Source organism: Macrobrachium rosenbergii, chromosome 25 (genome assembly GCF_040412425.1).
Source record: "Macrobrachium rosenbergii isolate ZJJX-2024 chromosome 25, ASM4041242v1, whole genome shotgun sequence".
Classification (NCBI taxonomy): domain Eukaryota; kingdom Metazoa; phylum Arthropoda; class Malacostraca; order Decapoda; family Palaemonidae; genus Macrobrachium; species Macrobrachium rosenbergii.
Genome location: NC_089765.1, coordinates 15253701 through 15270324, shown reverse-complemented (window position 1 = coordinate 15270324; position 16624 = coordinate 15253701). Strand labels below are relative to the sequence as shown.

Here is a 16624-nt window from a genome sequence, read left to right as displayed (position 1 = left end):
AAAAAAATTACTCTAAAATAAAACTTCATTGCCTCAAGGTCCTCTTCTGCTAAATCTAACTTAAAACTTTAAGCCTTTTGCTACAGAGACAAGCACAGAATAAAACGCCATTATAACTTTACAGTTTGCTTGTTTTTTCTGAATTCTAACCCAAAATCGAAAGCTGAATTCCTAGATAACCCAAGGGAAAGATACAACATGTTTCGAATTCTTTTGCAATTCGATAAGTGCTTCTGAGAAATCTTCCTGCTGCTACTGAAGAGGTTTCTCCTTGAGAACTCTGAGGATGAACCTTGCATTTTATGAGTTACCAGGGTCATTCAAGAGATTTTAGGCCTTGCAGGGAAGGAAGGGTAGTAACTAAACTATTTTGGTGTGAAGAGATACCACAGTCATTTCTGTAGGTATGTATAGTCACTAGGTACAAAAGGAACATTAAAATCGACTAAAAGGAAGGATGTGCCGTTGCAAAGTATCTGCTAGATGAAGGTACAGCATTCAAGGAACTATATATAAATGTAACCAGGTTCCCTTCCTAAGCTATCATCAAAAAGTGGGCTTCTATTCTGCCCTAAAATGGAAGCCTGCAGTATCTGCAAAAATACGAAACTGAGAAAAATGGTAGATACTGCAGTTTTCCCTTGCCTTACGACTAATTTGGCAGATACTGCAAATGGGACTCCCACTAAATACTCGTGGAAAGCATTGAAGAATCATTCTGAAACTGCAGTAACTTGTGTATTAGTGTTTCACAAGCCCAATAAGTGGCATATCTCAACTTCGAAAATTATGCAGATACTGCAGTTTTCCATTTTAGGGCAGTGTTGTACTATAGGGTAGAACATCATGGCAGAAAGCTTTCCAGTTGCAACTTACATCATCTAACTCTTTATTGGATCAAGATCTATGGGGTTGGATCTCAGAGTAGGCAGTGGAACATTACTAGATGGAGTCTTGATAACATGAGCCTAGAGCACTTACACAACTGCTTGTAAACCAGTCTTCCAAATGGTTGCTATTCTTATCATCAAAGTTTTGCTTTTATCTGAGTGATCTGTAACGTGTTATTCGGTAAATTTCATTCTTCTGTTTATTAATTTTACATCGTGTTCCACCTGGAAGGGTTCCCATGAACATATGCCGATGTTACAATGTCCTGGTTCGATCGTTATCTTTTCTTACGAACGTCAGCGAGTACACCCGAACCTGCGGATCGTACTCGAGGTTTGGGTTAATACAATAAACTTTCAAATATTTCCCTTTTCAGACATTGTCTTGATGATCATATTAGACGTCTTTGTTTTTCAATGTAAATGCTTCTTCATTTGACAAACTGCTATTCATCAAATGAAGAAGTATTTAGCGTTACAGAGCTGAATGAGAAGAGAGGCAGAATTTGTTGCAGCGTTCTGAGACACTCATCCTAGAAGCTAGACCTATAAAGGATAGAAATAAATTCATATTAAAGGAGTTAGGCCTAATTGCATTTGATCGTGACTGACAAGTGCTAATTCAACTTATGTTTCATATATATATATATATATATATATATATATATATATATATATATATATATACATATATACATATGTATATTACTCTCGTCAAAATAAATCAAAACTCAGCGCAGGTGTAAAGTAGGTTTTACCACCGCTTGGCAACATTATGCCAATTTATGTATATAAACGTATATAAAAATAAATGTAAATTTATGAGCGCTAAAATTGTGAACTGTCAGTAGTTCGAATGAACTCCTAACCAGTCTTTAGTCAAGCCAAATTAGGCAAATCTGGTTTATAAAACTTCAGAATTTTCAACAGGCGAAGGCTCCCGAGTTGAATCAAGGCACTAAAAACAAGTAAAAAATGCGCCAAAGTTTCTTCGGCGCAATCGAGTTTTCTGTACAGCCGCTACAGCATATAATCAAGGCCACAGAAAACAGATCTATCTTTCGGTGGTCTCGATTTAATGCTGTATGAGCCGCGGCCCATGAATCTTTAACCACGGCACGGTGGTGTCCTATCCTATACCGTTGCCAGAAGCACGATTATGGCTAACTTTAACCTTAAATAGAATCAAAACTACAGTGGCTAGAGGGCTGCAATTGGGTATGCTTGATGATTGAAGGGTGGATGATCAACATCCCAATTTGAAGCCCTGTAGCCTTAGTAGCTTTTAAGAGCTGGGGGCGGAGAGAAAAAGTGCGGACGGACAGACAAAGCCGGCACAATAGTTTACTTTTAAAGAAAATTAACAAGATCACCCACTGCACACGTGTTTGTCTAAAGTACGCTCCTGTCATTCGATAAAGAGTAACGCCAACATCTGCATACATTCACGCAACATCTTGGACACTAATACGAAAACAGAAACCTCGAATCATTTTTTTTATAGAATTTTTCGTCCACTTTCCACAAAACAACCTCTTGCAAGGCACTCCAAGCGCCTGCCGACCAGACGTAATTCTCACGGTGATAAAACGCCCACTAGACTCATTTTCAATTATGTCTCGCTCATATATAAGTTTCGCCTGTCCTCCCTATTGACTCGTCTGTACGTAGACGAAGGAAGGACTGACTCGCGTAATTTTTGTACGGTTTCCTTCATTGCTGAGAGGGGTGAGTTTCTAATAATGGTCGGCTTCTTTGGGTTCATATTTCATTTTTTGACGAATCTCATACCTTCTATGTTATTATTATTATTATTATTATTATTATTATTATTATTATTATTATTATTATTATTATTATTATTATTATTATTATTATTATAAGGCTAATTACAGCAGTAGTTAAGCAATGACTTCCTATTTCAGTGTCCTTCGTAGATAATGAGATAAGGGATCGACGGTGAACAACTCGGAATTGATAAAGATTTTCAACAATATTTAGTTTTCCCACGACTATCAACGGATCTTACCTGTGCAGAAAACTTCCGAAACATTAGTTGCTTCATTCACTTACAGTGAAAGCTCATCAGTAGCACCAGAAATATTTTTTTTTTGTAGTTTTCCATCAGAGATTTCGTGTTTCAGAGTATTTTTCAAAATAAGCAGGTGTTGGGTATTCTCTTGGTTCCTTGCAGTCCTGTATAAGAGCGTAACTAAGATTTACCTTTTATTTCCACTTATGGAACAATCACTGGGGCCAAACTTGTTCAAATTAAGATTTTTTGGTTTAGAGATCTGGTTAAACTGCCTCAATATTAATCAGTCAAAAGCCAGGATTACTACCAGAGAGAGAAATGCAAAATACAAGCTGTTATGGTGTCAAGCCATACTCATCTAATGTTCTGCAAAAACGAAAGTTAATAATAATGTTTAGTTTAAATTAATTTTTTTTAATTATATCTTTTTCAGATGGTTTCTCGTTTGGCAGCAGCGTTACTCTTCGGAGTTATCGCAGCAATTAGCGCTCGTAAGTCACATAACAGTCACTACTGTAATCAATAGTAGACGTAATGCTATTATTAGTACTAGTTATAATTGAAGAATCAATATTCCATGGAAATAAAATGGCTTAGATTTTCGTTCTCGTAAAGTTCAAGATTTTGTTCAGTTTACGAGCTTTCAGTCCTCCTCACCTTTAAACATGCAGAGACCCCTGGACGCAGAGCCTGTTATTTCGAAAGCTGGGCCGTGTACCGACCTGGCGAGGGCGCCTACGACATCGATGACATCCCGGCTGATCTCTGCACCCACCTGATCTACTCCTTCTGCGGCGTCTCCAACGTCACCTGGGAGGTCCTCGTCCTAGATCCTGAGGTAAAGAGAGGAAGGGAAAGCCTATTAAGTCATTAATACCATTTCCAGGATGGTTCTTGGAGTATAAGAGTCATGATAATGATTTTAAAGTGATCTCAATGCTTCAAAGAAGTGATCCAACGGGCTTTAGACGGTAGGATCTCCAAGCTAAAGTTCTGAAAAACGAAAATTTTCTTTCAGTTGGACATTCAGGGAAAGAACTACGAGAGATTCACGGGTCTGAAAGCCAAGTACCCTGACTTGAAGACCACCATTGCCGTCGGAGGATGGGCTGAAGGAGGCAGGAAGTACTCCCAGATGGTCGGTGTTCCCGAACGTAGGGACAGTTTCATCAAGAGTGTCGTTGGTAAATATTCTAAGATTCTTTTGTCTTTATTTTGTAACTGTTGTTTGTTGGCTAAAGACAGATGCTGGAATTGTTCTATATTTTAAAATCCATATTTTTTTTTTTTTTAGTTGAACCACTTTTTATATAGAAATTCTTGATTTTTCCTCTTCAGACATTAAATCTTGAAGAAGAGATATAAAGATCTTCAGTAATTAGAACAATTTTATATCCTAGTTGCAACCTTACCTTCAGATCTATAAAAATGGGTATTCTAGGAAATGAAAAGTGGATGACTATCTTATCCACAGCATTGATTAAAGAGCAGTGAATATTCGTATCTTCTAAAACGAGATATCCTCTCATTTCTAAATCTTTCAACTTTACCCTGTTTCACGGGCCTCCTATTTCTTTCCTGACAGCCATGCTTAACCAGTACAACTTCGATGGCTTCGACCTCGACTGGGAGTACCCCGGGGCAAGCGACAGGGGTGGCGCATGGGCTGACAAAGACAATTTCTTGACACTGGTTAGTATGTGTGCCCCAAAGGTATCATTATAATTACGGAGATATAGAAATGCCTTCTTTTCTGATGCTGATAGCTGAAGTTTGGAGCATTTTTGAATAGTTGTACTGCTTGATTTTCTCATTTTTTATCTTTTACTGGCCTCTTGATGCATGATATACAATCTTAGACGAAATATCTTCAGGCACAATCTTACGTTTCAGGTGGAGGAACTTCGAGCAGCCTTTGACGCAGAGGGCAAGGGATGGGAACTCACAGCTGCCGTGCCAGTTGCCAGGTTCAGACTCCAAGAAGGATACCACGTGCCCGAGCTTTGCCAGTCAGTAAAATAAACATTGCCCAGTTCCCCCACAATACCCAAAAGTGTCATGATTTTAAAGAAATGTCCCCCAGTGCCTAGATTTGGCGATTTTCTTTGTCTCAGTAGATTCTTCAGTAGTCTGATACTTTGTTCATCGCCGAGGGGTAAATGACCTTTTGCCAACAGGTTGCTGGACGCCCTTCACTTGATGACCTATGACCTCCGAGGTAACTGGTGCAACTTCGCCGACGTGCATTCCATGCTGTACACAAGGCCGGGACTTGATGAATGGTCTTATGAAAAGCTGAACGTGGTAAGCATTGTTGTGGTTATCAAAATGCATCTGACGATTGACTCAAGAGAAACTCCCAAAGTAATTTGTACTACAATGCATATGGCCCTCACCATTCATTTAGGAGAAGTATTTGGAGGGATGATGTAGATAAAATAAAAAATCAGACCCTCCCCAAAATCATTATGACTATTTTCACTTACTTCTGCCCAATGATTATACATAATTATTACATTTCATCGTATTTCCAGGTTATTATTGTTTATCATCGTCTCGAAAATGAGATTTCAAATGAAATTCCTCACTGTAATTCTTACAGTGAACCTTCTTTTCTCAGCTTTCTTAAAAGAAAAATTAAGATCATTCACAACAGCAAACTTGAATAGACCTCAAATCTCACTTTCAACCTTCATCTCAAGCCGTGGAAGCTCCTCAGTCGGAAATAAATCCGCCTAATAACATGTCTTCTGTCCACAAATCTTCACGTCAGAACGACGGAGCTCTTCTGTGGGAGGAATTCGGATGCCCACGTAACAAGCTGGTGGTCGGAACGCCCTTCTACGCGAGGACGTACACTCTCTCATCCCCAGACAACCACGAGATCCACGCTGGCATCAAGCAGTGGATCGGAGGAGGAAATCCAGGTCCTTACACGGAGGCTTACGGTACTCTGGCGTACTTCGAGGTGAGAGTAGAGGTTTGATTGAATAGAAAATTCTTTGAAATGGATAGAGATTTTAATCAACTGCTTATTTCCTCTTCAGCATATTCAGCATATTCATTTGAAGCCCAAAAAGTCGAAGCCCCTGGAGTTATTACAATTTAACCACTGCAATGTCATTCTGGACTTCCAACAGGTCTGCAAAATGATGCTGGATGACAAAGCCTGGGTTCCTGAGTACGATAACTTGGGTCTAGTTCCTTACACCTACAAAGGTAAACAATTTAGTTTAGTATTACACCACTTTATGTATGTGACAGTCCGGTGAGACTATACGCAATCCACTGCTCAACAAAGTTAGTTTAATCCAATTTAAAGTCATTCCCAAAGATTAACATTAGAATGGCCTCTCTTGAGTTATAAGCCACCAAAGTTTTAGAAATTGAACCTGCTCTCATTTCTTTATTTTTCAAGATAAAATGTCGAATTTTGTTTAAGATGAAGTATTTGCAATCGGAAATAGAATAGCATGCATAACAAGATTACAGTTCAACCCCACCCCCTTTTTTTGGGGAAAAAGGGGGATTATCTTAAAGCTGATCAGGCAAAGATATCTTCTTTTTACTCATTTCCTCCAGACGACCAGTGGGTCGGCTACGAAGACCCCGACAGCCTCCAAATCAAGATGGACTACGTGAAGGAGATGGGATTCCTTGGAGCCATGACCTGGGCCATCGATCAGGACGATTGGCACAACTGGTGTGGATTGGGTGTTAATCCCATGATGAAGTGAGTTCAGATGGTCTGCTTTTTTATGTATTTTATAAACAAGGCGTAGTTTTTTATTTTTTTATTATTTTTATTTTTTTAGAACATTTTATTAATTTATAATTAACTACACAAAGTTGATTAAGGTAAATTGGCATTTAAGAATTATGAATATAGGAAACATATAAACTTTAGTTTGCAACCTTGTGTGCCTTTGCTCTCTCTCTCTCTCTCTCTCTCTCTCTCTCTCTCTCTCTCTCTCTCTCTCTCTCTCTCTCTCTCTCTCCTGAGACTGTTGATATTACATTCATGTTTCTATTTTTTTTTTCCAGCGTCATGTACAATGGCCTCAAGGATTACGTTGTTCCAGTTAATTCAACTAAGGTGAGCATCCGTCAATAAGATCAGAAAAAATAATTACATTATGATTAAATCATTTATATATATTTTTAATGGTTTCTTAGAAAACATTTATCAAGGCAACGAAATGATATTTTAAAATCTCTACTTTCAGAAAAATTAAAACCATCGGCTGCTACAGATACAATTGGGTCATCTGTGAAGACTACTGCCCTTTGGATTCTCTCTCAAAATCATGTTGACTAAGAAGCTTGACTAAGTACGTTGGAAAAAATGTATAAAAATCAATTGAATTGCTCTTAACTGGATGTTATAAGATATTCTGACCTGACATGTCTTCAGTACAAATGACTAAATTGAAGAAATAAACAGTTTTTAGTACACGCATCTTCTTTTTCCTTTGTTGGTATTTCAGTATTGCAATTGATTTAAGGTGTGAGAATTTTAACGAGATGCAATCTTCAAAGGGTTGACAGACCCGAGTGGAATATACTGCTTTGGACTTATTCATAATGTTAAGTGGAGACATTATAGAAACACAGTAAATTTATTAGGGCGCTATAAAGGTTGTTTTATTATTTATTTCACCCAACACTTTTAAGGGTTCCCACAGTCGAAGAAAGTTAATAGTTTTGTTCATATTCATGATTATTTTCCCATAAGCAATTCCCAGACTAATGCATGACCAATTTACCTTGGGCTACCAAATTTTGGTAGTTAACACTTGGGGTCCACAGTTGGACACCCATAGTTGGCGAGGAAAGTATGTAGTTTGTGTCATAATCAAGGCCACCGAAAATAGATCTATCTTTCGGTGTGGTCTCTGTATAATGCTGTATGAGCCGCGTATGAAACTTTAACCTAGGCCCGGTGGTGGCCTATCTAATAAAGTTGCCAGAAGCACGATCATGGCTAACTTTAACCTTAAATAAAATAAAAACTACAGATGCTAGAGGTCTGCAATTTGTTATGTTTGATGATTGGAGAGTGGATGACCAACATACCAATTTGCAGCCTTCTTGCCTCAGTAGGTTTTAAGATCTGAGGGCGGACAGAAAAAGTGCGGACAGAATAAAGTGCAGACGGACAGACAAAGCTGGCACAATATATTTTTTACAGAAAACTAAAAAGTATTGAGTCAACTCATACCAGTGGTATATTCGTTAAATAGGCCCAGCTTAACAAACAGAGGGTCACGTGACTTCCCATCTATTTATCAACTCTGCTTACGAATTTTATTATTTTCCTATAGACCGTTTCGTGCCTGATATGTAATGAAATTGCCTTTGGTCACCTGAAGCTGTCATCAGTTCTGTCAGACAGACACAAGGTACTGCACAGAGACCAAAACTGGGCACTCAGCTGCCGTTAGCCTTTCCCTAAAAAGAGGAAAATCGTCTTTATGTTTACTAAAAGAGCATGAAATACTCAGAATTGCTAATTTGTGTTATGGGCTGCACCATGATCAAGAGCCTGTGCTGGTATGTGGCCCCTCTTGTAAACAACCTGTCAAGGTTCTTCAGACTAGAGTGATTCTAATGACAGCTGAGTTTGCAGCTGTTAAAAATATATATAAAGATTCTAACTGATAAAACTGAGTTGGCCAAAAGCTTGTTAATTACACCAGACTCAAAACTGTCCATATGCAAAATAAGCCCCTGGTTATACACAAGCAGTTAAATTTCCTCAACCTGAGGGAATCCTGAAGGAAGCTGTGAACCAACTTTGATACCTTTTTCTTTAATCATATCAGACATGAGACAATCTTTATACTTTTAGGTCAGACGCCACATATAAAACAATCTTCACTTCTTAGGGCCAGTTGTGACAAAACAGTCAGTTTTCCTTCAGGGAACCCAACAGCACCTGAAAGTGGTCTTTATGTACTGATCTGACACTAATCGACAAACCTGATGAGACTTAATGGTGACTAAAATCTGGTTACCACATACTGTTCACAAACTCTCCTAATTTAAACAATCTTGGTTATACACAGAGCCAGTTAGTTTCTGTAAAACTTGGACAAACTTCAGACATTAGCTGGGGTCAAGTTGTTCTACCTGTGTTTTAATATATGCATGATTAATAAAACTAATGAGTTTCAAGAAGTCCATAGCCTGTTTCTAAACATAATGCTAAAGCCGCAAAAATAAATCTCAGTTATAAAGAACGATTAAGTTTGTTTGGTGTCCAATTTTAGTACCTCTGTACAAAGCTTCGTTTTTTTAAGATAAGGACGCCAATAATGAGGATATATGCTAAGAACAGTTTTATTCATCTCCATCAACATTCAATGATTTTAAATAAAGGAAGAAAACTATGAGGTGATAATTATACAATCTGCTTCTTGAATGGAGCAGAAAGATGATTTTAGAAAGGTTTTGTCAGCCACTTATAAATAAAAATAAGAACGATGGCTTGAAAATACTCTACTAAGATATATTTCCAAAGGCAAAATCCATTCGGAGTTATCAGTGAAATACCATTAATCCAAAGAATGTCTGGGGCAATAAGAGTAGAATCATCAGCATACTGTACTCGTTTATATTATAGACCAAGAGCAAAGTTTTTGTAAAGGCTAAAATCAGTACAAGCCCCAGAACACTACCTTGAGGAACACCAGACAAAGGAGGTTATTCAGCACCTCGTAGTATAGACCAGGACCAATGCCACTTGTAAAGACTGGGACCAATAAAAGACCAGAACACTGCCTTGAGGAACGCCAGACAGAATAAGTTAATTGACACCTTGTAGTATATGGACCAATGCCACTTGTGAAAGGCTAAAACCAGTACAAGCCCCAGAACACTACCTTGAGGAGCACCAGACAAAGTTAGCTCATTTAAACCAATCGTTGTCTAATATTAAGAATCATTAATGACAGGCCAATGTACCTGTGCAAAGCAAATCAAGAGCTTATTAGATTCAGTAATATTTCCAGATCAAGAGAAGTGAAATGCATTCATAGACTGAATTCAAAGTAACATTCACAAGAAGAGGACAAAGATTTATTTATTTTTTTTTTTTTACATAGAATGTTACAGACAGAAGAGAACATTTTATGAATTTTAGAGAGAAGGATCTAAATGGTATCAGTGAGCATATTCAGGCAAGTCTATAGAAAAAAACATCCAAGATGCAGGGATGTTTATATTTGTCATCTTAATCTTGCCTACCATAATAGCTATATCATTAAATTTCCTTCCATCACGGTAAAATAGTAGTGAAATGTTCTCAAAATTAATAGTGGAGAAGATAATATTGTCGATAATGAACCAAATTTTGGAATTTTGGCAAATTTCGAAAAAAAGGGTTAAATGATACCAAAAAGAGAAGCTCAGGAAGATTGAAGGACGAAATAAGCTAAAATCTTCTTCGAAGAAAATAAGAGGCATCAAAAACCATGCCTAGGCATATTTAGAAATAACAGTCTGAGTTTAGATGAAAGTATGGTTTCCCAGAACTAAACACAACACAGAAAGAGTATTGAATACTGCTGTGGGCATATTATATTTGCTGTGGTTAATAGGTGTCTTTGATCAATTTATATGATGCTTTAAAGTCAGATTATAAGAAAGTCGTTTAAAATTGCAAGACACGCCACTGTAATGTACTTGGCTTAGTGCACTGGGAACGTTTTGCTAAATAAAGCGTAAGATAATCACGCTCTGGAAAACCACAAATTCTGTGAGCACAAAAACAGATCACAGTCAACTTTGGGTGCGAAGATTTATCATTTTGGATTCAGTGAACCAAGGACGTATGAACTTTTCAAAAAACCAGCCACCTGCAAATGTTCTCTTTACCTTGACGATAAATTCACACACACAAGAAAAGAAAAAGAGAAAATACATACGGAATCGTTTGAAAAATCGATTTTTGAAATATCCTGAACATGAACAACAATGGAATTCACACGGTGATAAGCCCGCCCCCAAAGCAAGCACATTTTTGTGTTTTTTTTGTCGCTGTTTTTGTTTTCGTTTCACTGGCATATAAGTCCCAGTCCATGCCCCCAGTCCGTAGTCTGGGCGAAGAAGACTGAGAATACAGTTCATAGACAACAAGTGGCCTTGACTCCCTACTAACGGTGAGATACAAAAATCTATACTATATATATATATATATATATATATATATATATATATATATATATATATATATATATATATATATATATATATATTTGTAATATGGTAGCAGCGATAAATTTTATTTAGCAATGTCATTTCTCAGTTAATTTTCTCTACGATAAGAAATTATTTCAAAATTCTGTTCTCAGATGTTAATGTCAGTTTATTAACTGGCTCTCAGCCGCCTAAAATCGGTATAAAGTACTGATGGTAACTTCGTAAGTTAAGCTAAAGTTCAATGAATTTATAATAATTTACTTATTTTAGTTTTCTGAAAAGAAAACTATTGTGCCGGCTTTGTCTGTCCGTCCGCACTTTATTCTTTCCGCACCTTTTCTGTCCGCATTATCTGTCCGACCTCAGATCTTAAGAACTACTGAGGCTAGAGGGCTGTAAATTGGTATGTAGATCATCCACCCTCCAATCATCAAGCATACCAAATTTCAGCCCTCTAGCCTCAGTAGTTTTGATCTTATTTAAGATTTAAAGTTAGTCATAATCGTGCTTCTGGCAACGATATAGGACAGGCCACCACGGCCGGCCGAGAGTTTCATGGGCCGCATTTTTTACTTGTTTTTATCGTCTTTCCCAGATGATCCCGCGCTGGGCAGTAGCCATACTCTTCGGAGTTGTCATAGTAGCAGTTGATGCTCGTAAGTTGCTGATATTATTATTATTATTATTATTATTATTATTATTATTATTATTATTATTATTATTATTATTATTATTATTATTGCAATTCAGATCACTCGATAATCCATGAAATCATTTTGCAAGATATAAAATAATAATGTCTGATTTGACCGAGATGAATGTCAACAAAAATCATTGTTACGACTGCGCATGCGCTCTCTCGCACTCTGCAGAGACGCCCGGGAGACGCGCCTGTTATTACGAGAGCTGGGCCGCCTACCGTCCTGGCGAGGGCGCCTACGACATCGATGACATCCCTGCGGATCTCTGCACCCACCTGATCTACTCCTTCTGCGGCGTCTCCAACGTCACCTGGGAGATCCTCGTCCTAGATCCTGAGGTAGGAGATAGAGCCTCATTTCATCCTTAAAATGTGGAATGTTGCGTTTCTTACTGAGCGAGGTGGATTTATGTCAATGTTCGAGATAGGAGATAAAGCCTTGTTTCATCTTTAAAATGTAGAATGTTGTTTTTCTTACTGAGCGAGATGGATTTATCTAAATACTCGAGGTAGGAGATAAAGCCTTGTTTCATCTTTAAAATGTGGAATGTTGCTTTCTTACTGAGCGAGGTGGATTTATCTAAATACTCGAGGTAGGAGATAGAGCCTCATTTCATCTTTAAAATGTGGAATGTTGCGTTTCTTACTGAGCGAGGTGGATTTATGTCAATTTTCGGGGTTGGAGATTATGCCTCATTTCATCATTAAAATGTGGAATGTTGCTTTTCTTACTGAGTGAGGAGGATTTATCTAAATACTCTAGGTAAGAGATAAAGCCTCATTTCATCCTTAAAATGTAGAATGTTGCTTTTCTCACTGAGTGAGGAGGATTTATCTAAATACTCGAGGTAGGAGATAAAGCCTCACTTCATCCTTAAAATGTAGAATGTTGCTTTTCTCACTGAGTGAGGAGGATTTATCTAAATACTCGAGGTAAGAGATAAAGCCTTATGTCATCTTTAAAATGTAGAATGTCGCTTTTCTCACTGAGTGAGGTAGACTCATCTCAATGTTTATTTACAGCTGGACGTTCAGGGCAAGAACTACGAGCGCTTCACTGGTCTGAAAACCAAGTACCCTGACCTGAAGACCACCATCGCCGTCGGAGGATGGGGCGAAGGCGGCAAGAAATACTCCCAGATGGTGAGCGTTCCCGAGAGGAGAGCCAGCTTCATCAAGAGCATCGTTGGTGAGTGTTGCAGTGTTTCAGATACTTTCCATTATTTGTTCTTCATGGAAACAACAAAGACACCCTCTAGAAGTAGATTGTGGTCACTAGGCTTACTGAGAGTGCTCTTTTTCTTCACATTACTTTTGGGATAATGTCACGACTGTTTTGGAAGGAAATTGTTCTATGACAGGTCTGCCATGGTAAGCTAGATCACAGAAGAAGCATAAACCTCTTGGTATTATAAAATGTACATAGAGTCCGAGCTTAAATGTTCTGTATACTAGTAATTAAAATGATACACAAATGATTCTGGAAGTTCATGCCAATCTTAACCATATGCAAATTTAACGTCATATAATACTTGAAAATCACCCTACCTGAATGTTTACAGCATTCCTTCACCAATACAACTTCGATGGCTTCGATCTCGACTGGGAGTACCCCGGGGCAAGTGACAGGGGTGGCCAGTACTCCGACAAGGACAACTTCCTCTTGTTCGTAAGTGTTGACGTATAAAGTCACTGAAATTCTTCAAAAGTAGTTTGTGGGGTCAAAGCCAAAACTGGCTGCTTTAGCCTAAAGAACCTAACCTTTCCATGAGCTATCATATATCTTAAAGCTATGACGCTTGAAAAAATGGTCCCAAGGAACATATGTAGTCCTAGGTACTAATTTTTCTTTACTTCACTATGCGCATCGAGACTTTTCAGTTGACGTGAAACAGTACAAAACACTGATTCCTTCCCAAAATCATAAATCTTTCAGGTGCAAGAACTCCGAGCCGCCATGGACGCCGAAGCCATGGGATGGGAACTCACAGCTGCCGTGCCAGTGGCCAGGTTCAGACTCCAAGAAGGATACCACGTACCCGAGCTTTGCGGGTCAGTTACCTTCTAGTTGGATGTTGTGAGATCATTTTCCTAATAAATGCCTTTCAGTAGTTGCTATGAAAGAAAACATCACTTTTAAACGATCTCAAACTCATTGTTTTAACATGGTGTTATTGCAGGTTGCTGGATGCCCTCCACTTGATGACCTACGATCTGAGAGGTAACTGGTGCAACTTCGCTGACGTTCACTCCATGCTGTACACTAGGCCTACGTGGGACAAGTGGACATCCTACGAAACCCTGAATGTGGTCAGTATTCCTTGTTAATGGAGCGGTGAGAGCACTTCAAAAGCTAACTCTTTCGTTAGAGTATTACGTCTAGAGTGATAGTACTATAAGCAACTGCCGTTATCGCTTGGATGGTCTGAGTAACCGTTTGTTTACAATTTCACCAGAACGACGGCGCTCTTCTCTGGGTGGAATTCGGCTGCCCTGCAAACAAGCTGGTGGTGGGAACGCCATTCTATGCCCGCACGTACACCCTGGCATCACCTTCAATGCACGACATTCACGCTGGCATTAAGCAGTGGATTGGAGGTGGAAACCCAGGCCCTTACACAGAGGCCTATGGCACCCTAGCCTATTTCGAGGTATTTTGTCGTTTTGAGTATCTTTGGTCATTTGAAGGAGGGTTGTGTTGGGGGTTAAGATTATTCATTGTGATTTACTACTGTATTCTAAGATACAGTGGACTGTATTGCTAATCCTTCTTATATTCATGAACCTTCCACAGGTCTGCAAGATGATGCTGGACGACACAGCCTGGGTTCCTGAGTATGATGACGAGGGTCTTGTGCCCTACACATACAAAGGTACATTTCTTGGGGATGAATATCTTCTTAACTGTTCACGATACTTTCTATTGCAGTATTGCTTTTATTGAATGCAGAATATACTTACTTTTGCATGTCTGAGCTGCGGTTTTGCCAAGTAGCTTATCTTAGAAAAACCTTGCTAAAGTGTACATTGCAATTATGTCAGTTACAGCTATAACAAATAGTTAGGGCTTTGCAAGATAGTTTTGCATGATACAAATTCTAAGAAACTTCTATTAAGTATACTTTAACTGTTTATTTTCAAACAGTTAAAGTATACTTGATATACTTTAACTGTTTGTCCATTCTGAAACAAAATCAAATAAGCCTTCTGGCTTACAGACCTCTGATCTTTGATCTTAGAACTGTCCACCTCTGAAGTTATGGATGACCTTAATGCTTTAAACTTGATATTTCTTTCCCATCTTCCCCAGATGACCAGTGGGTAGGGTACGAAGACCCAGACAGCCTCAAACTGAAAATGGATCTCGTTAAGGAGAAAGGTTACCTTGGCGCCATGACCTGGGCCATCGATCAGGACGATTGGCACAACTGGTGTGGACTGGGCGCTAACCCCATGATGAAGTGAGTGTCTCTCTCTCTCTCTCTCTCTCTCTCTCTCTCTCTCTCTCTCTCTCTCTCTCTCCTGAACTTAACTGCATCCATACACTGACTTTTATCAGCTTAGTGACTTACATCAACCTCTCTTTTATTTTTCAGTGTCATCTACAGCGGACTGAAGGACTACGTTGTTCCCGAAACCACACCAAAGGTTGGTTTTTTCTAAATGGATTTTCGTTCTGTAAAATTGCATAGAATGAATAACTAATACATTCGTCGAATGAATAAATGTTATTTCTGTAGTTTCATCAGCAAGAAACAGCACTACTAGTTTTGATATATGAATAATTACAGTAAGAATCAAAATAATGAAACCTTGAAGTATAACGAACCCATTGACGCTTTCTTGTCAAAATCCAGTGATCAGATCATGAATGTATTCCCTTAATAACCTAATTGTCAACTTCTTACTCCTTACAGAAGAACTAAGAGACACCAATTATTATCAAGAAGAGCATTTCGGTACCTGAAAAGGAACCAGGAAATAAATATCTTGCCGGAATGTGGCCACCACCAAAATTGATCCTCCAGGCTACTCAAAATCTGTGACCAGTTGATTTCTGGAGCGGTTCTACAAACTCGCGTCTTGCTAGAGTGAAAATCCTCGATCAGGAATTCTTGTAAAATTGTCATCAATAAAAATAAAATTGTATTTGAACAATATTTTTTTTTATACGGCTTTCTTCAGAAGGTGTCACTGAGTGTCTATTGATCTCAGTTTTATTGCCTGAGGCTGGAAAATTCAACTCAAATAGAAGCCAGATTTGAAAGAAGAGAGAGATGGAAGTAAAAATAAATCATGGGATTTACTCAGGCTTATCTTAAATATATCAAAACATAAAGTTAGTAGATACTCAGAGCTGTTTACTTGAACTCTATAGAGTTGCGATATCAATTTTTAGTTTTCTGAAAAGAAAACTATTGTGCCGGCTCTGTCCGCCCTCAGATCTTAAAAACTACTGAGGCAAGAGGGCTGCAAATTGGTATGTTGATCATCCACCCTCAAATCATCAAACATACCAAATTGCAGCCCTCTAGCCTCAGTAGTCTTTATTTTATTTAAGGTTAAAGTTAGCCATAATCGTGCTTCTGGCAACGACATAGTATAGGCCACCACCGGCCCGTGGTTAAAGTTTCACGGACCGCGGCTCATACAGCATTATACCGAGACCACCGAAAGCTAGATCTATTTTCGGTGGCCTTGATTATGCGCTGTACAGAAAACTCGATATATATGCGCGTGTGTGCATCGAAAAATAGCAGGTAATATTTATGATACATTTATGTACGATCACGTACC

The 16624-nt window shown here is 38.5% G+C and overlaps 2 protein-coding genes across 2 annotated transcripts; both read left to right on the top strand.

The window, feature by feature from the left end:
- The first annotated feature begins 2507 nt into the window (after nt 1–2507).
- LOC136852374 (endochitinase-like) lies at nt 2508–7378 on the top strand. Its single transcript, XM_067126962.1, has 12 exons — nt 2508–2618; nt 3359–3416; nt 3597–3763; nt 3944–4109; nt 4511–4617; nt 4819–4934; nt 5103–5229; nt 5699–5893; nt 6066–6144; nt 6508–6658; nt 6970–7021; nt 7152–7378. The coding sequence occupies exons 2-12, from the start codon at nt 3359–3361 to the stop codon at nt 7158–7160; spliced, it is 1227 nt and encodes a 408-aa protein (XP_066983063.1). The 5' UTR covers nt 2508–2618; the 3' UTR covers nt 7161–7378.
- A 3583-nt stretch (nt 7379–10961) lies between these two features.
- On the top strand, nt 10962–15985 carry LOC136852371 (endochitinase-like). Its single transcript, XM_067126960.1, has 12 exons — nt 10962–11087; nt 11723–11783; nt 12000–12166; nt 12851–13016; nt 13390–13496; nt 13764–13879; nt 14008–14137; nt 14284–14478; nt 14622–14700; nt 15138–15288; nt 15424–15475; nt 15745–15985. The coding sequence occupies exons 2-12, from the start codon at nt 11723–11725 to the stop codon at nt 15751–15753; spliced, it is 1233 nt and encodes a 410-aa protein (XP_066983061.1). The 5' UTR covers nt 10962–11087; the 3' UTR covers nt 15754–15985.
- Nucleotides 15986–16624: the final 639 nt, after the last annotated feature.